Source organism: Tinamus guttatus, unplaced genomic scaffold, assembly GCF_059628265.1.
Source record: "Tinamus guttatus ecotype Peru unplaced genomic scaffold, ASM5962826v1 Tinamus_guttatus_pri_ptg000004l, whole genome shotgun sequence".
Classification (NCBI taxonomy): Eukaryota; Metazoa; Chordata; class Aves; order Tinamiformes; family Tinamidae; genus Tinamus; species Tinamus guttatus.
The window spans coordinates 10,445,430-10,465,571 of NW_028288538.1; the positions used below are offsets into that span (position 1 = coordinate 10,445,430).

The window sequence follows — 20,142 nt, forward strand, 5'->3', positions numbered from 1 at the left end:
GTATCTAGTATTCCTGGTAAAATAGTTCACAGATCTGCTTATTCTCAGTAGATTTGAAAGGCAAGTAAACTTGACAGAAGTCTTCAATACAACACTGGCAAGTGAGATTGTTGAATAAGGTGGGAAATTTATGTGCAGAAGGCTTGCCAAGTCTGTTGCCATTATTTTTTATTAGAAATTTTGTCATGTATTTGTGTTGTGATGCTGATTAGGTTTCCTGTCTTTGGCACAGATTATAGGACTGGCCCGTGCTTCACGTTGGTGACGAACCAGATGTGCCAAGGACAGCTCAGTGGAATAGTCTGCACAAAAACCCTGTGCTGTGCGACCGTGGGGAGAGCCTGGGGCCACCCCTGTGAAATGTGTCCTGCCCAGCCGCATCCCTGCCGCCGAGGTTTCATTCCAAACATTCGAACCGGAGCCTGTCAAGGTAAGTGAGCAGCAAAGCTTCCCCAAAAGCTGATGAAATTGTTACTGGATTAATGTTAATTGAGTTATGCTGCTGTGAATGACCTGTCCTAAGCCATTCTTTGCTATATGTGTGAAGAATGGAAAAACACTGTCAGATACATTACTTCATGATTCAGTGAGTGCCCGATGTTCAAGTGAGTACATTAGCAACTGAGGTCATGTGAGAGCGGCCAGCACCTTCCTGAGTTTTCGCTGCCAGCAGCACATTCACTTGGTTCTGCAAGGATGCTTTCCTGTGGGTTCCACTGGACCTTTCCATGGAAGAAATTAATCTGCTTCAATCAGCACTCAAAACATGCAGAAATCAATCTGTGGTGATGCTGTTCCATTTGTCTGTTGTGAGTTTTTTTTTTTAGCTCAGAATTGTTGGTTTTGGATTCATCTGGAGTGTCTTATCTCTTGAGCTACACTGCTTCGACCTGGAAAAAAAGTGCATGTTGTGCCATTTGAAATGCCTTATTATATATTTTATACAATTTTTGAAATGCATTTGCATTTGTTTCAAATCGTAAAATCCACCCAGATGTTGCTTCTTTCTGAGCATGCCTTACCATAGAAAGTCCTTACACTGCTTTTGGCTTTTATTCTAATACTTCCAGCTGTATAAATTCTTTTATTGTCTGGATGTCTGGCAGGAAACAGGAGAAAGTTAACAGGGGCAGCTATGTATTAAACTGATGTAGATTATAAATTCCCAGGGCCGTATCTTTGGGACTAGCTTATTTTGATCTGTCTAACATTTTCTAGTAAGATACAGTGTTTTTTGAAAATGAGGGAGATAAAGATTATAAGTTTATTAGTAATTTCATTTAATCACAAAATTCCCGCAAAGAACTTCAAGGCATTCCATTGCAATAAAAATGTAGTTATCCTCCTTCCCAGGCCAAGTCCAAGTGCTGGTGCCTGCAGACAGGCACGATGAGCTGTGAGATGGGCATGTTTGTGTAGGCTACGTGATGTACCGTCCCATAACCTCAGCCGCTCCACGGCGGCGTCCCCACCTCGCTGCTAAGGGTCAGGGCTAAACTCTGCAGCAATCTGCGAATTGAGTTCTGGACAGTTCAGAGATTTTATGTGCATGAAGATATGGCCCACACCCCTGACCTCATGCCACCCCGGCTTGTATCCCTCCTGCCTGTGTCACAGAGAAGCTGTGGTGACCTCTCCGGTGGTTTCGCACGGGCTCTCTCTGCTCTGTGCACATTTCTTAGCATGCAGCTGCATTTATGCTAATCTGTACACGGTGCCAACACAGTTTTGGCCCTGTACATTTGACTTGTACTTTTCAGTTGATCTGCTCTCCTGTAATGTGTTCATAATTTCAACAGATTTGCTATGGAACCACATATTAGCTTTATTTTTCATGCAATTGTACAAAATCCAGTCCTTTTGAAATCAGATAACATTCATTCAGACTGAAGACATTTCAGGGATTTCACATCCATATTCAATCTAAATAAAGGAAAGCAGGTTAAATAAAATCCAGGTTCTCTGAAGAGACGAAACCGTTATTACTGTGTGGACGAATCGGAAAAAAATAAAGCGGAGGGGGTGGGGGCAAGTTTGTTCTAAAAAGTAAATATTGCTGCCCACAGTTTGACTTTGTCTGTCTGGCCGAAAGTTAAATTAATATCACAGCTGAGATTTTTAAAGATACAAAGTACAAAAATGAAAGCCAAAAGGTGGGATTTTGAAACAGACGTTGTGACTCAGGAGCATGAGTTCTATATTTTTTTTTTAAAGTCAATACCGAGCCATGAAGTTTGGCATGGCTGTTGTTATTCAAACACTGCGCCGTGCGTTAGGGAGAGAGCAGCAGCCTCGCGGCGGTGCCGCGGCTCCCCGGGCCTCCCAGCACCCGCGCTAGCTCGGGCACCCGCCGGAGCGGCTCTGCCGCCCGCGCTGCCTGACCCGATATAGTCGGCTCGGGGTTCTTTACATAATGCTCTGCTATGTGGTACAAATCTGCCCCTTGGCATCCGCGAAACTTCCTACTCCCAGGGAAATTGCCTCTTGGCCTTTTGTACAGACATCGCATTTTGCTTTTCAGACTACAGGACACGTTACAGCTGGCTCTCTGGGATTTATAAAGGGAGGTTGGAAGGCACCATCTCCTTCAACTTGTGTCCCTATGTAGAAACCAATCCTAGTGGGAAGCCCAAACATTGAAGACATCAGGTTTTACCAGCAGCAGCTGGTGTCCCTGTGGGCAATGGGCGACGGGAAGGATTTGGGGGTGTTTTTTTAGGGGGTGAGCACTGGGTTCCCTCCAGGAGGAGGGGGAACAGCAGCCACACGGCTGTCCCAGGGACTGTGAGCAAGACATCCATGGTCCGCACTGCGGTTCCTGCTCTTCCTCTAGCAGTTCCTGAGTCACAGCAACACTTCTGCCCTTGGCCATGACACGCATGTTGTTGAACTGCATGAGTTGTTAGGCCAAAACCTAGGGCCCCCTCAACACATTTGTATTGTGCTTCCTACCTAGCCTGTGGTATCATCTTCATCATTTTATTTTCCTGAGTGAGAAATTAAAAACAAAGAGGGAGATATAAACAGTGAAATGCAAAACAAAGTTATGAGTGTCTGAGGTCATTAATGATGCCTCTTGAGACATGAATTATGGCTGTGAAACTCCTGACCATAACTTATGGCCTGTGGTGCCTCGTCTTGCTGGAGTGAAGAGCTAATCAGTTCTATCAGTAATGACTGTACTGTCCCCTCCAGGAGCCTCAGGAGCTGAGGAGCTGCACGTGATAGGGATGGTGGGACCTCCTCGGCTCATCCAGCCTCTGGGATCTGCTCATACAGGCTCTGCACTGAACAGAAGTGCCAGCATTTTCCAAGTGGCAAATGATTTGGGGTGCCTGGCTTTAAAGGGCCCTGGCTTTTGGCAGGCTGTGTTCTCTGTATCATCATTCCCCAGATGTTTTGGAAAAACAAAGCAATAGCAGTTAGATATTTAATGTCTGTAACAATAATAACAATGTGATTTCCTGCAGAAAATATTTAGAGAACTGTACTTAATCATACTTTGTATAGGGTGGTTTCAAAATTGGTGTCTTTCTTCACAAGCATGTATAATATTTTGATGGGTGAATACTGGTTTTAAGCATATTTGCTTAATTTCTGTGTAGACAAATTATTATGGCTGTTCTTGAGAAATGAATTAAAAGTAGGTGTTTTTTCCTTTTTTATATGATAGATGTGGATGAATGCCAAGCCATCCCTGGGATCTGTCAAGGGGGAAATTGCATTAATACTGTTGGATCTTTTGAGTGCAAATGCCCAGCTGGACACAAGTTTAATGAAGTGACACAAAAATGTGATGGTAAGAACTTACAGAACTTTCTTCGGCAAATAAAGGGGGGAAATATTTTGGGAGCCAACTTTGTTGGCTTTGTTGTTGTTTGTCACAAACTTTGCAATCTCTTTTTGCCTTGAGTATTGAGTATTTGCCTTGAGTAATATTTTTCATAACAAATAGAAATAACGGTCCTTTTTCCTTCTGAAACAGAGAACCTTAAATATTGGCCCTGCAGCTTTTTCCAGACTTTATTTTTCATGTAATATTTTACAGACTAAAAGGTACATCTGAAACAAATTAAACATTAAAACTAAAAATATATTTAACTGATACGTTGCTTTAGAAATGTTTGAAGCACATGTCTGTTTTTTTGGGTTTTTTTTAATCTGAAGGCATATATGTTGTATATCCCCACCTACTCAGGTAAATTATACTTGATACTAGTAAGAGTTTGACATTGCTGAATGAGGACTTCACAGCTAAGCTACGAACTCATCCATATCGTTGCAGATGCAAAGAAAGGCCAAACATTTTCTGTTTACTGGGGATCCTAGTTTGGAAGTATGGCAGGTGGTAGCTATTGATGTGGAAATCTGCCCTGCTTATAATGTAATTATGAGGAAGAGATACTGCAATCTTGATTTCAGAGGGGAAAATTTGAGTGTAAATCACTGGCATTGTCAACCATCACAGTGACTGACAGTAGAGGAACTGACCCTGACATGTTTTCTGAACATCCTGAATAACTTCCCGAGTGCTTGACCAGCATTTATTATCTGCCCATCAAGCACTTAGGAAAGATAAAAAGGTGAAGAATGACCACTATAATTTAAGATTCCTTTTGCTTAACAGGAGGCAGGTTAACAGCCCTGGAAGAAGCCACTAGATGAGTGGTGGAATCACCATCTTTGGAGGTTTTAAAGATCCAGATAATAGGGCATGGATGATCCAATCTTAGTATCAGTGGTAATCCTTTGCCAAGTCAAAGGTTGGACTAGAAACCTCCAAAAGTCATTCCCAGCCAGCATTTCTGTGGTTTTATGATTTAACTTACTGTAAAAACCTCTTTTAACCAATATGTCTCATCAGGTAGGGGCCAGATCCTGAAATCAAGTATCATACTGTGTAATTCTTTACTTGCAGATTGACTTCACTGATGTGTTATTTATGAAGCATATTGGGATTCTTGGTCACTGGTCTAACAGAATGGGTGGCAACCTGTTGGGTTATTGTTACTGTCCTTCACAGAGGAGCACAGATCACAACAGAAATCACAGAATATAATGAGACAGCAGAACAAGAGGGGAAATGAGACCTCTAGGGAATGGTCCGCGTATTAGAACAGGTGGTGGGAAACTAGATTTTAAGTGTCGCTTTATTTCATATCACCATTCCTGTTCTAGTTGCGTTAATGCTGAGGTTAAGTGTGGTTTTGTGGTGATGTGGGAGTAATTTTTCCTCGAGTGACATTCATGACTGTGAGTACATCAAGTGTACTTACCTTTATAAAACTTGCATGCTTAACAGTGACAATATTGCTTATATTAATGTCAACACTAATATAAATAATGAAATACTGTTTGGACTAGGCTCAACCCTAAAATAAAGAGTGGTGATTTTGCTTTTAAAAAGGTCAGACTCTATATAAACTGTGTCAACATTAACTTTAAGATAAACACTGGTAAATTTGAGTCAGAAGATGCTTGAATCTGATCCACTTACAAGTACATTTTTCTGTGTTAATTAAGGACTCTATTCAGACCAAAACCTAATTTCCACATTTTTTGTCACTGAGACTTTTAGGACTCCTGCAGAGCATAATCCTGGAGCAGAAGCCAGAAGTCTCTTAGCAGCGCTCCCAGGGCACTCGGACTAGAGGCTTTGGCAACACCCTCTAAGTAGCACTGAACAAAAAGTCACACCCCTCCACTACACCCAAGCGAGGAATGTGACCCACATCACGACAGCGGACGCTGATGCTGGGGAGAGCGCGAGTACCCAGGGCCCAACGGTGCTATACATGTCTATACATTTGGTCACCCGACGTGTGGGCCGCCCTTCGTCCCTATGCTCCTCTCCCACAAAAGCAAGTCCCACAGTGGTGCTAGAGCATCCAGTTCGTTACCTAGGGGAAGAGGAATTGGTCAGTTTTTTATTATCCTCTGCAAAGGAGGAGTAGAACTAAGATGCTCTCTGCTTGGAAGCTCATTAATGGTCCTGTGGGACTTCGGGTGTTTCCCCCATCTGTTGGGGCCAAGTTCCAATTTAGGCGTTACATTTAAATTCCTCCAATCATTGTAAATGACTAAAATATTATTCACGTCTTGCCTTGGCGTGTTGGGTGGTGTTGCAGTGTTTCATCTCAGAAATGTTTGTGGTTGGTGAAATCATTATTACAGCCATGTGTGTCTCTGTCCGGCGATCTCTGGAGGAGCGGTTAGAGGGCACCCTGCGGTGCCGTTCCGCGTTGTGGGGCTCTCCCTGTCCGGAGAGCTACGTGCTGCCCGTGGCCGCCCATGACAGCTGGTTGTCACTGCAGGCTCTCTGAAGCAAGTCTCCCTTTCCAGGCTGCTCTGCTGCTGGTTCTTGTAGGCACCGAGCAGGAAGAGAGCTGTCTTTAAGCTCAGCTGGGCTCCAGGTCCCTAGAAGATGAGAGCAGTGCTAAGTAGATACAGCTGAGTTGTAAGCCAAGTCATGGGAAACCAGGGGAAAGAGCTACTTGTCACAGGCTGGGGACTGAGGGTGATTAAGAAGCATTAGGGGCTGGCACAGGTTTGTTATTTGCATGTCTGTAGTTACCATAAGCTCCTAGCTGTGGAAGAAACAGTGCCGATCCCCTCTATGTAAACAGGAATGATAAGATATAAGAAGATATTTGTTATATTTTTATGCAGATTTTGAAAAATTCTCTGCACTAGATCTATTGCTTAGTAAATAAGTCGATATTTCTTAATGATTGCACTCACAATATAAATTTTATTTTAAAATTGCTGACAAAATTTAGGCAGATTATGGACATTGCTTGACTTGTTTCCTTCTTTCTGTGGTAAATGTTTCAGTTTCTGTCTAGAAATTTGTTGGTACATCAGAATATTTGCCGAAAAGAGAAGGTAGAAATGGTAATCTTTGTTGCCTGCAGTCAGCCTTTGAACTATAATCCTATCAGATTGGGTTACTTGAACAGTGTCTGACTGGTCGATACTTTTATGTGGGGCAGTTCCAAGAGAGAAAACAAAAGGGCGGGGGGGGGAAGGGGTGGATGGACAAAAAATGCCCAAAGAAGTGGGAGGGCAATTCAATAGGTGCTATACCTCAGTACAAGTCTGTATGGGATCATTGCCCAGCGTTATGAGACACTGTGCTGTTGGATTTAATGTGAGGTGTAAGCGTAAAGCTCCCTCATCACTGGAGTCATTACAGGTGCCATGACAATTTTCTCAAAACAGGCTTGATAATTCTAGTTCACAGATTTTGAATTTGAGAGATCATGGTTTACTTACAGTTAGTAAATCCCCAGGGCAGTTTTCATCTATCATTAAGCAGTTAGGCTCTTTGGCTTTCTTTTTTTTTCTTTTTTTTTTTTCTTTTCAACTTGCAGATATAATATTATTTTAGATTCTGTTTCATGTATGTTTATAAAATGTTTGACAAAATAAGAGCCTGATCCATATTTGCAACTGCTGGTTTTGCTCTTAAGGGACCATGGAAATTTGATTAGTAGCTATTATAAAATGTATATTCTGTTGCCAGAACTAACTTGCTCCTGCTTCTCTCTCTCTCTCTCTCCTTTTTTTTTTCTTTTTGTTTGTTTCTTAAAGATATTGATGAATGCAGCACCATTCCTGGAATCTGTGATGGAGGAGAGTGTTCAAACACAGTTAGCAGTTACTTCTGCAAGTGTCCACCAGGGTTTTATACAGCTCCTGATGGCTTAAAGTGCATAGGTGAGAATACTATGATTGATAAAACAATAGGTGCCCTGAATCTTCATAAATCTCTGAGATGGATAACATTGTACCAGAAATGTATTTCAACATGAGATATTCTTGAAATCCTTTGTTTATGTAAAGTACATCACGTGCCTGTCTGTTTTCTGAAGTGAGTTTCCCATTTGTGGGAGGTTTCTTCCTTCCCTCTTCTTTCATTGTGACCTTCCCTCACATTTTTTTATTAGGATTTTTCTGTCATGCTGTATTTTTGCCTTAAAATAGCAGTTCTTGATATTCTCACTCTGTCATGTTAGTTTCCGATTTAGCCCATGTTCTATTCAGCAGTCATGTAAAAAAGCAAGCTTAACTGAGTAATAAGATAATTCATCTCCCCCCGCCTTTTTTTTTTTATTATTCCAGCTCTTATGACCATAGTTCAGATATTTTTCATTAATGGAAATAATGTGATAAGCTGGATCTGGGACATTTGTAGCTGCTCCTGTGATGGTGATGATTTAACATTGCTATTCTGTGTAGCAGCTTTCACTGTGATAGAACACAACTGGTATTCCAAGCTTGAGTACCGGAGGACTGCGTGAATTAAATGACATTTTTAAGCAATAATTACTTTTGTTTTTCCTCCCCACTCTTATTGGTGCTTTGTGAGCATTTATTGTCATTTAAGGAAAAGTTTAATTTCCACAGTCTTGGCTTGTATGTTCAGCAGCTTATACGCATTGACAACATCGCAGTTCAAGATAACTTCCTTTACTAGCATCTTTTGTAGAAAAGCATTTGGAAAAAGATTGATAAAAATGACTTCACAGAGAAAAGTAACAAATGATACTAACTTCCTCTGGAAATCTGCAAGTAGTTTGGAATATGACTCGTTTTGAATAGTAGATTAGGAGAAATGAACTTCTTTCACTATCAAGAACAGCATTTTGATGGTTAGGATACATACTGTACACTGAAAATGCCAGTGGTTTTTATTACTACAGATTAGTAGCTCCTAAATGACTGTGTGGATCATTGATGACTACATGTACTTAATTTTATGGAAAAGATGCTCCTTTCTTTAGTAATGAACTTGTACAGAGATTCAGTATTTCTGTCTACTTCTTTTTAATACTCATTGCTTAGTTAAACTTGCCCGACATTCATGCCCATGTTATATTCCTGCTGTTTTGTAGCCTTTTTTACTCATTATATTTACAGACTGAAATGGTTTAGTGAAAGAACTGGGTATTTAAATGAGGACAGGCTGTGTTAAATAATATTCCAGGCCATGAGCCATCATTAAAATTTTGGCTTTATGTCCAAGTCAACATGTGCTAAATGGGAAGCACTATTAATTATCTGTAAATATTTTGGATTTATGTCTAGTATGCAGGCTGCATACATGCCATATTAATAAAGATAGAGCCCAAATCTGTAGTAGAGCTGGGCAAAACATGTAGTGTTTGTTTAATTACCACACGGCAGTTTTAAGTGAAAAGTGTTAGCTGAGCCTGTCTATTCTGCGAGAGATGAGGAAGTGCTTCTGAGAAACGTGTCCCTTAATGGACTTGAGCTAAGCCGCTTTGGAGCCAAACATCCAAAGGAAGAACCAGGAGTTCCACTGTTACAAACCTTAAAAATTCAAATAGACAAAGCATCAGATAAGCTATCTGAAAGCTGAAGAGGAGAAAGAAAAGCAGGGCATTTCAACCCAAGTGTATGGAGTCCACCATGAAGAGAGCTGTTGACCCACACTCCCAACTGACATAAGTTCATTTGCTCAGAATGTTACTGTGTGATTGCCTTTTCTCTCTCTCTTTTTTTTATTTTCTTTCAGATTTTTCTTTCTTTTTTTTCTTTTTCTTTTTTTTTTTTTTACTGGAAAACTGTTTTCCTATTATACTTGCCCACCTACTCTTTGTGTCTCTGTGTCCTTCCCATAGCCAGACCTTTTGTAGAGCCTTTCCCCTCCTCTTGCCCATTACTGCTTTCAGAGGTTTTAAAAATTGATCTTTACCAAATCTGAGAAGGATGAATTGCAAAGGGTGATGATGGAGTCTGTTAGAGGACTCTCTTCCTTATCACGTGCTTCCCATCACCCTAAGCACCTGCAAAGCTCTCCAGATGCTGTGTAGAACATCTGCACCAAAGCTTTCATTTTAAAATGATAGACTAAGGAGTGTATGGGTTTGGGGACCAGGAGGGAAAGGGAGGACCAGTAACACAACTGAATAGATCCTTCTGCATTTCAGATTTTCTTATAAGAATAACTGAACTCTGTAGAGTCAGACAGCAAAGGCCAGCTGACTCCCTACCCTGCACCACCACTGATATCCATGTTCAGGGTTCCGGCTAATAAAAGGCAGAGGCAGAACCATCACAGGCTCTCACAACATATCTCTATATTATCAATTTCCTCAAAATAACAAGAAACTTCCCTGCTTTTTTATATCCACTAGAGTAGCTAGTAAACTCTGAAAGCCACAGTTAGACAGATGACTCCACCATGCCCTGGATAACTGAAATACTGTTTCTTTAGGGAATGATGACTGATGTAGTAATGTTATGTCTGCAACTTTTTCCTCTGCGTTTTGACAGCAAATATTTTTGTTCTGTAGAAACAAACATGGTCTGGCTTATCATGCAGCATCAAATCACACCAGAGCTTACATGGAATTAGACAAGACATGACATTTATTGTGAACTGATTGCTCAAAGCTTCAGATTATTTATTTATTTATTTATTATTTGCTGCCTTCCACATTTTCAACCCCTTCTCTAAGCTAGGAGATCTCTGTAAAGTGTTATTTGAGCTGAGTGTATGAAATTTGGGTACAGGATGTTCTTCATACAGCACATTCCTGCCCTTTTCAGACGGGAAGCCAACCCATCTCCATAAACAATGTGTTTGCACCAGGAGAGCTGCTTTGCTCTTCCTTGCTTGCAAGTCTATATCTTGTCAAATCACTACATATGGGGAAGTCAGGACTAATGCAATAATAATTATTGTTTTTGGAACTATGATGCATAAATTGCTGTACATCAATTTCTTTCAAACCAAAGGTTAAATCGACCTGATCTGGTACTATTTTTAACAGTGATCACACTGGAATTCTTTGAGGGCACTGAAACTTATTTTATCTACATATCCCACTGTTATTTATTACTGTCACTTCAGCTTTCACGTAAGGGACATTACACCTGCAGTAAATCCCACTTTGCCCAAATATTCTCTACATCTTTAAGGTTATCTGCCTTCTACCTTATGATTATTTTAATGTTGGAGATGCTAATTTTCCACAAATGTAATCCCCTAAGAAAAGTAGTACCTTTGTTATCTTTAAAAGTCATATACTTCACTAGTGATTACCTATCCCTTCCTTTCTGTTGATAGATGTGCGTCCTGGATACTGCTTCTCTTCTCTGACTAACGGGCGCTGCGGCAACCAGCTTCCGCAGCCTTTGTCCAAGATGCAGTGTTGCTGTGACAGCGGGCGCTGCTGGTCGTCTGGTGCAGTGAGTGCTCCCGAAATGTGTCCCATCAGATCTACTGGTATGAAACCACCTTTCTTACAAGGGGGATAGAACACTGAATTAGGCAGTGATTTTCCTTTATCAGTAAAATTTTCGTTGCAAAAAGAGTCGCATGAGATGACTGAGGTTAGAAAGCACCTCAGGAGACTGTGTAGTCCAACCAAGGTTGAACTATAAGACATTGCTCAGGACTGCATACCAACAGGGGCAAAGCAATTTATCTGTTGTTAGGAATATTTTGTATTCTAGATGAGCTCATTTGTTTGGTGTTACATTTTCAAAATGATCTGTAGCTTCAGGTTTCTCCAGATCCTTCTGATAGATCCTTATTTCCTGAGGATTTTTTCCCACCAGGAAATGTGATTTTCTTCTTTGTCATGCTCAATTTCCTGAGGTGCCATTTATGTTCTTATATTTAACAGCAAACATTATTTTATTTAAGTTATGCAACTCCACTGACTGTCTCCAAAATGTGTTCTGTAATTTATTGCCTCGCTATGTATTGAGATCCCCAGGTAATGGGAACTTTGAATTTAGAGAAGATGGTAAGCAGATTGTGAAACTAGGTCTAAGAGAGTGGAGGAAGGATGCTTAGGGCAGAAAAGAGGAATACAAGAAGCTTGAGGATGGCTGGGGAGAGCTCAACTGAGGTGCAGAGTTTAGGAGGAAGGAGTGGAGTGGTCACGCTATAACAGTATAGCACTAAAAATTGGACACTACCTATGGGAGTGCTCACTGTTTTTGATAATACTTATTTTAATCCTGTGACTGAAGCTGCCCAATACAGGAGCACTAATGTAAGATAATAACTTCACCAAGTCTTTTAACGTTTCTTCTCTATCTTCTTACTAATATTCAAAAATATTAAATGTCGAGAACTGACTACAATAATGCTAAAAAAACAGTCTAATCTCTGATGTTCATCTAGTGGAAAGAAGAGGAGGAAGGTCTACTTAACATGTTCTCTGTTTTCTTTACATATTTGCTGATTATCCATATCTAACTGTTGAATAAACTGGGTGGAAAAGTGAAGTAATTTGGCCAGGTCAGAGGCTGAGACAAGTGATGGAGAAGGCATTAGAAGCCAGGACTTCCTGACTCATAAATCCATGTCTTCCAGACTATAGTTATATGCCACTGTTTTTCTGTCTTGGGATATAAATTAACACTGTAAATTTCTATCTATTCAAAAGTGTTTTGAAATCCTTCGAAGGGCCTTGTGCGTATGCAAGGCATTACCATCCTTATTCAGTCAGGTTCAGTCACTGCTCAATATATGCCAAGAGAACAAGAGTTCTGAGTGAAAGATACCAGTGAGTCAAAGTCTCTTTAACTCTGAAATGGAAATTTACTGTAATATAAAGTAGCTGCATAATGTAACCAAGTGGTTGCATGTCCAGCGTAGGCAGCAGACCCAGATGCTACTATAAAATGGGCTGTTTATTGCTAGAAATTACACATGGAGATTAGAGTTGCAATAAAAGGGGGCTTACATTGTATTTCATTGCATAACACAGTGGTAATTGTTCATACAGAATGAGGGGAGTTTAGCACTGACACTATAAATACTCCAAGTGCTATCTCAGGGACTTAGTGGTGTCTATTCTCACCTGAACAGTTCCTTTAAGTGTCCTAACTCCATTCAGTGGATGGCCAGCTACAGGGCTCTAACTTCTTTTTGTGTGGAAGGCCTAGGCTCTTGGTAGTTTGGCTTTGGGTAATTGGACATTACCAATCTAGAGTAAAAAAGGAAAGAAAGAAAGAAAAAAATATATAGTTTCTTTCAAAATGAGTAAGAAGAATTGTAGATAATGTTTAACAAGAGGACTGGCTATTAAAAGTGCCATCATTAACAAACACTTGCATATTGGAGGCTGTATACGTACTCAGACAGGCACTGTTTCTTCTGAATGTTTCCATGTCTGCTGGATCACAGACAGACCACTCACTGAGAGCAGATATGCCTATGAGTAGGCATAACATAAGACTGGAACAAAACAAATTAAAAAATACATATTATTGGGAAAGATTTAAAGGTTAAAATCACTAACAAACAACAGGGGAGTACAGTGACATATGAAACAAATTGATCACTGAAAATAATTAAAATAAATGCAAGAATCATATTATGGAAAAGCAGAATCTTAAGTTGTCATATTCATTTGTCAAAATCGCTGTGATTAAGGAGAAGTATCTAATATGTTTTACAGGTGGAAATAGACCTGAGATGATGGAAGTGCTGAAGGCTGAAATACCTACTGTAGTTCTCTGCACATTGAATTTACTCTTATTTTTAATTCAATATACCCTTTCAGAAATTCATTCATCACTTCAGCATTTTGTTTTTCTTATGTTATTCCTCTCCCCTGCCATAAACTTTAAAGTTTTGAAATTGAAAGATACTGACTGCACAAATAGTTATTTATATACACGTGAATTGTGGTCATGAATTAGGTCAGCTGGAAATGTGGCCTTTAATTGCAGTGCTCTCTGTACATTCTTTGGATTGTGCGTTCCAGCCCCACACTTGCTGAAGACAAAAGAGTTGGGTGCAGGAGGAAAAATGGGGCAGTAGGGCAGATGCCACTTACAGAGACAAACAATAGGAGAATGTATAACACGGAGCACAGACTGTGCTTAGAGCAAAATAGATCATTTTCCCATCCGCTGGGGAAGGATGAACTCAGTGTGGATCAGACTAGGTTTCTCTTTGTGTAGACTCCTTTGATTGCACCTCATTTGGCTTCTGCTTTTATTGACAAACCTTATTTTGGCAATAGAATAGTGTTAGTATATTCATTCTCTAATTAGTTTTTCCCCATTGCTTATACTTTGTTTATACATTGTTTATACTTTGTTTAAGGAAGCTGAGTTTTGAGACGAGCTGAAATCATGATTTTTCCTTTTTCCTTACTTTTCTAACTCTGTAGCAAATTTTATTTTAAATTAACTTGGGATCAAGTCAAAAAGTCATTCTTTAGGTAAACTTGCCACTGAGTTTGTCAAAGGTGTTGCCTGAAAGTGGACTAAATAGATTAGAATCAGTTCCGTCCCTCAGTGCTTAATTTCAAAATGCAGACTGTCAATAACGTTGTCTTTCTGTTAGCAGTCTTTTGACAATCCATTAGACTTCCTTCTTTAACTACTTGATTCACAGAACAAAGCTTCCTACTATGAAGAAAACTGACATAGCCTCTAATTTTTCAGATTATTTAAGATTTGCTGTGGCTAGTCTGAAAAGGGAGGTTTCACTGTGTGAAAAGGGGGCTGGTTTGATTAAGTGGAGTTGCTGTATGAGTCTAAATCAGCGTTCATGTTTTCGTGTTTCAGATGAGTATCGCAAATTGTGCTCTGTTGCTGCTATGCTGCCAGCAAGACCTGACCTTCCCCCGGCCCGTCCTGGTGTAATCCCTCCTGATACAGTCCTTCCTCCTCGTGGTTACCCTCCTGTGGGCCCTCATCCAGAAATTGTTTATCCATCTCGTGCTCCACCAAGTCATGGTAAGCATGAAATATTAACCTTTTCCTGCACTGTTTGCATTTAGCTTCTTTGAAAACATGCATTTGTAGGAGTAATTTGCTCCTTGCTGCTGCTCATATCCCTTGCTTAGTTTTGGTATCTCTCTAATCTCTCTGCGTGTTCTAATCATAGCTGCTGTTTGCCACATATCCCACAGCAAACGTACCTTATTGGTACTGTCTTCCCTGTCAGGTTAGGATTCCACCATAGCTTTCTCACTGTATTTACAAAGGCCAATGTGTTTTATTAGCTACATTATTTTAAGGATATTGTGAGCTTTGCTGCGTATCAGCACTAATAAGCACAAGTAGCTCTTCAACTCAGAGTAGCTACTTGTAGAACTTGGTTAGGAGAAAGCAGCTGTTGTCAAGTTGTTTTTCTCACTCTTGCTTGGTTGGGTAGAAAATGGACAAGTAAAAGTACTAGTTTGCTGGACACTGAGGCTGAACCTCTTTCAGGAAAAATATGGCATAGGTTAGGTTTCCCTAGAGAAGGAAGAAGCCAAGAAGCAGGATCAAGCTTCTCCTGTAGAGAAGCAGGATGCCGGTAGGTTACATATTTTGTCCCTTGTTCAGTGAATTTACTAAGTGCCTGCATAGTCCACAGTAGGCACCTGAACTCATCATGTGGCTTCGGCACAAATGCTTTGCAAGTAAACAAAAGCTCATTTCACATACGTGCTGCGCAAGTGCAAGCAGGCTCTGATGGCACTGGCATCAACTGAAACTCTTTAGTCATGCTTCAGCACCAAGGTGAGCTAATAAGCCCACGAGGCAAACTTTATTAATGTAGGCGTAACACTGCACTGAGAAAGCTGCACAGTGTCTGGTCATCTGGGAGCACAGACAGAGCCAGCTCATGTGGGCCTGCCAAAGTCTGTGTAGGCTCAGCTTCTGGAGTTAGCCCTCTGTCTTCTCTCTCTGTTACCTGTAAACACTGAGATAATTGAACCACTACCTAGCTGTGACTTGCTACCTTGGCTTCTACTGGAGTCCTTAGAGCGCCTTGCACTCCCTTTGTGCTTACATATGGGCAGAGTCAGTCCTTTTTTTTGTCCTGCAGAAGAGGTAAACAGTTGTCAAAATGAAAAGCCAGCGTTTGATAGCTGTTTTCAGATAGAGCTCTTAGAGAGAAGGCAATGTTTTCTCCTCCTTCCTGCTGATTCGCTGGGTCGTTAGCACTGAAAGAGAAAGAAACTCTTGGCTTTCGATGGAAAATGCTGCACAAGCCGCAGGTTGCAGAAAATGATTATGATGAACTATTAAAATATTTTTCCAACTCTCTTTATTTCAGTGATCTTGTCGGTGAACTTCACTGACTACTGCCAGATGTTCCGACATCTCTGCCTTAATGGACGCTGTATTCCCACTCCTGGGAGCTACCGCTGCGAGTGCAACAAAGGATTCCAACTGGATGTTAGAGGGGAATGCATTGGTACGCAGCTTTCTGCTGTAGAGCACAGAGTGGAAAAGAGAGTGTTAAAAGTTTTATTTTCCACACAGCGTATTGACCCTAATTGATTTTGCTAAAAGACTTCATATTTGTAAAAACAGCAAAAAGTAATTACTCTCAACTGCAAACTCATTTTGCAGCAGTTTTGTCTCTAAGACAGTGTTTAACATCTTGTAACTAGTCACAAAATTATGCAGAAATGTTTCTTGCTTTGCTAATATGTAACTATAATGTGTTTATTACTGTTTTATAATAATCCATTTGAATATCTGCCAGCAGTTTGAGCATGCAAATGAATTATTGTTAAAAAAGAAAGCAATCATCGGGAACATGATTGCAGTCCTAGAAAGACCCATAAATGCTTTTTTCACCTGATCAGAAGTATGGTGCTGGACTCTTGAGTCCCTTAATTTTGGAAATCTGCAAGATCTTGATGAAAGGAGCAAGGGTTAATTGTCCCTTTCCTTACAAACTGCAGACTGATTTCTCTGACTACAAAACCCTATAGACATGACTACCTTTCAACCAATGTGTTAGTAAAATACTAAGACAGTAAGATGCTCTCTGTAATTTACAGATGTCGATGAATGTGAGAAAAATCCATGCATCAGTGGAGAGTGTGTGAACACCCAAGGATCCTACATATGCCAGTGTCGCATAGGATATCAGAGTACACCAACTAGAACAGAGTGCCGAGGTAAAGCACATATCTGTGCTATTGTATACATGCTAGAAGGGAAAATATGTTAAGCAAAATGTACTGTGTTAAATAAGACTTTATAATAAATCAAATATGGCAGTGAAAATGCTCTTTCAAAATGATTAATCTACCTGAGCTGGCTGTTGACAGGCTGAAATAAAAAAGACACTCTCTTGTGCAGAAACTACCTTCACACTATTTCTTGGCTTTGAAGTGGAAGAGAGATTTGGGGTTTGTTTTTACAGTTTGTGTGCTTTTTTGTGGGTTGTTATTATTATTATTATTATTATTGCTGTTCTTTTTAAAACCGTTAAATTTGAGTGTAGAGGGCTCTGTGTCTTCCCTGCCCACAGTCCAAAACAGAAATCAATGTAAATCACAACAACGAAAACTTAAGATCTGGAAAAGTAGTAAAGCACTGGAAAAATCTACCTGAGGAACCTATGAATCCCCATGATAATCTCTTGTAAAGACCAGACTAGACAACAGTCCTTCTGGTCTCCATCATCTCTTGTTATGGGAGTGGAGAATGCTTAGCCCCTCACTGTTCAGCCTTCTTTCAGGCACAGACATTTCAAAAAAGCCAGAGAAGAAACCTCTCTGTATTAGCATGTGTTATTTTTTTCTTTTGTGAATCAGAAAGGGGTATTTGTGGTACAGAAACTTTATCCAGTCCAACAAAACTTGTAGAGCAGTGCCTCTGTGGCTTGTCATTGGGAATGTTTGACCTAATTGCCTGCCAAACAGTTTTAGAAGCATCTTTATGGCTCATCTGAGCAGTGGTGAAGGAGTGCTGAAGTGGAGCTTCTGTGGTGATGAATTTATTCATGAGTCATATTTGTCACACACTTTTAATTTGACTGATTCATTAAGCAAACACATGATTGTCAGAAGCCCAGTAGCTTAATGGCATTAAAGCGTGGTCACTTAGCACTTCCTTTGCAGTTTATTGGGACTCTGCTCACTTGACAGGCAGTTCGAAAATTGCTAATATGTGCAAAATCTTCGTTTACTGAAGAAATTGTTAAGGGCCAGTTTAGGAAAAAGATGGGGGGTGGTTGGCCAAATGTGCATATAGCAGTGATGCCTGCCAAAATTAGCATTTGCTGTAAAATTACATTGCATCACTGCTTTGTATATTGAGGTTTTAATTTTTGCACACACAGATGTGTCTGTGCTGATATGTTTTTGTAAATGTCAGATGTCCCTTCTTGGAAAACAAAGTCCTCATAATGAACAGATGTTTATCTGGTCCTTTCTCTGAAGTTCCGTCAGTGGTTTTCTTCTACAGGATAAGTCTGATAGATAACTGAGTAAAAAATGCACATTATATTGCAAGGTACTGATTCAACTGTTATTTCTTGGATATTTCTTTCTATTTATTGGATTTCTTAAAATTTTGGTCAGGTTTTGGCCGAATTAGCTTGTTAAGTTCTTAGCTGAATAAGACTTTCAGTGCTATGATTAGTGATCAGAAACATGGTCTTCGATGGCAGAAGAGGAGATCTAAAATGGACCTGAAAAAACGGAAATTTTGTGACATTAACTGTGAAAGGCTTGACTGTGTGGGAATTGAAGCTTAAGTAGTGAAGTGTTTGCTGTTATCTTTCTGATCTTTCACAGAGGAAGAGGAGGTCACACCTTGCAGGGAGATGGCAATAATAACAAATCTTTCAGTGAGAGAGGTGCTTTGATTTTTGGAAGTTTCTCTGAAAAAAAAATCACATTATTTCAGTTTGACGGAAGTAGCAGAAACAACTGATGAATTGCTGGTCACCTTCCTGTACATATAGAACAGCAAAATTCTGTGTTAACTTTCTGTACTGTGATTTAGTTGACAACAGATGCATGAAGGTAAAGAGCCTAACAAGCCCTAAAGACAGAAAGTCAGAAAAATCTCAAGGGCTCATGTAGGTTTCTGCCTGCCCTAAGGAAGAACAGCTGGCAGAGTAACAGACTAACTAAAGCTAGGCTTATGTGGCACTGAGTGCCACGGGAGTGGAGGAAAGAAGCAAAGTAGAGAAAGAACCTTTTTTCCCATTACTGATCAGTCATGCCAGGTTATCAAGTGGCTCGAGGTGGCTCGAGCCTATGTCCTTTTCAAGTGGCATCAGTTCTCCCTCAGACACCTGTGTAGCAGCAGGGACACACTTTGGGAGGATGCTCTTTGCTCCGCTCCTTCCTGAGTGTAGCAATTCCCTCTGTGGAGAGCACTTAGGAAGGGCATCTTCAGGATATTTGGGAAAAGAGCACGAATGTGCGATAGAGGATGCATCTGCATGGTCTGGTCGAGGTCTTTGTGAGGAGAGTCCCCTCTGTGCAGGAATCTCTGGGAGATGGTCCAGGCCTTGATGAAGAACACTGAGCAATCTAAAAAAATGTCTAGACAGTCTGTCTCAGCATCTCCTCTCCCCTCATTCGAAGGAGAGGGAGAGCTGCCAGCCTTGTGTGATATCACTGTTTAGGTCCTCCAAAGAACTTGCCAAACACCTCCTGCAGAGCGAGGGAAATGAGGAGCTGATGTTTCAAGTATAAAATGGGCAGGAGGAATCTTCTAAGGTGGGAAAGTCTCAAACCTTCCTCTTATTTTTTTGCATGATAAAGCAACTGCAAAAGACTAGTTACCTTCTTCTCTACTACCTTCTTAATTAGCTAATAGAAGGTAAATTTTAGTCAAAAACACTTTTACGAGGAAGGGAAATGTAAAAGACAATGAAGAGGATGTGAATCGTGATTTAGCAGGGTAGCTTGAAATTTCAAACTGAAGAGCATTTTCCACCTCTGTAACATTGAATTATGGAAATCAAGCAAGTTATTTTCTGGTGAATACAGTTTCTGATAGGGTGAAAGAACTAGTGAAAGGGGGAATGGTGAATGTTTCTTGTGAGTATAAAAAAAAATCTCAAAATGTTCTTTTTTGGTTGGCTTTCAGACATTGATGAATGTTTACAGAATGGTCGTATCTGTAATAATGGACGATGCATAAACACAGATGGCAGTTTTCACTGTGTTTGTAATGCTGGCTTTCAAGTGGCAGCTGATGGGAAAAACTGTGAAGGTAAGACTTTTCTGAAATTATTCCATATGAATAATTGCAGTTCCAAGAGACTGTTCACTTCAGTGAAAAATAAAAGGACCTCTTGTGGGGGGAAAGGGAAGGAGCAAGGAATCAAATTTCTAAATACCATTTGCTGTATCTGAGAGGGCAAGTAAACTGTCTTTTGCAGCCAGT

The 20,142-nt window shown here is 40.3% G+C and overlaps 1 protein-coding gene across 1 annotated transcript in view; it reads left to right on the plus strand.

The window, feature by feature from the left end:
* The window catches only part of FBN1 (fibrillin 1), a 141,673-nt gene that overhangs the window by 46,446 nt on the left and 75,085 nt on the right, over positions 1-20,142 (plus strand). The window contains exons 7-14 of the mRNA XM_088540325.1: positions 233-430; positions 3,674-3,799; positions 7,594-7,719; positions 11,099-11,257; positions 14,569-14,739; positions 16,052-16,192; positions 16,788-16,907; positions 19,843-19,968. Coding sequence (XP_088396451.1) covers positions 233-430; positions 3,674-3,799; positions 7,594-7,719; positions 11,099-11,257; positions 14,569-14,739; positions 16,052-16,192; positions 16,788-16,907; positions 19,843-19,968 — 1,167 coding nt within the window. The remainder of the gene's footprint in view (positions 1-232; positions 431-3,673; positions 3,800-7,593; positions 7,720-11,098; positions 11,258-14,568; positions 14,740-16,051; positions 16,193-16,787; positions 16,908-19,842; positions 19,969-20,142) is intronic.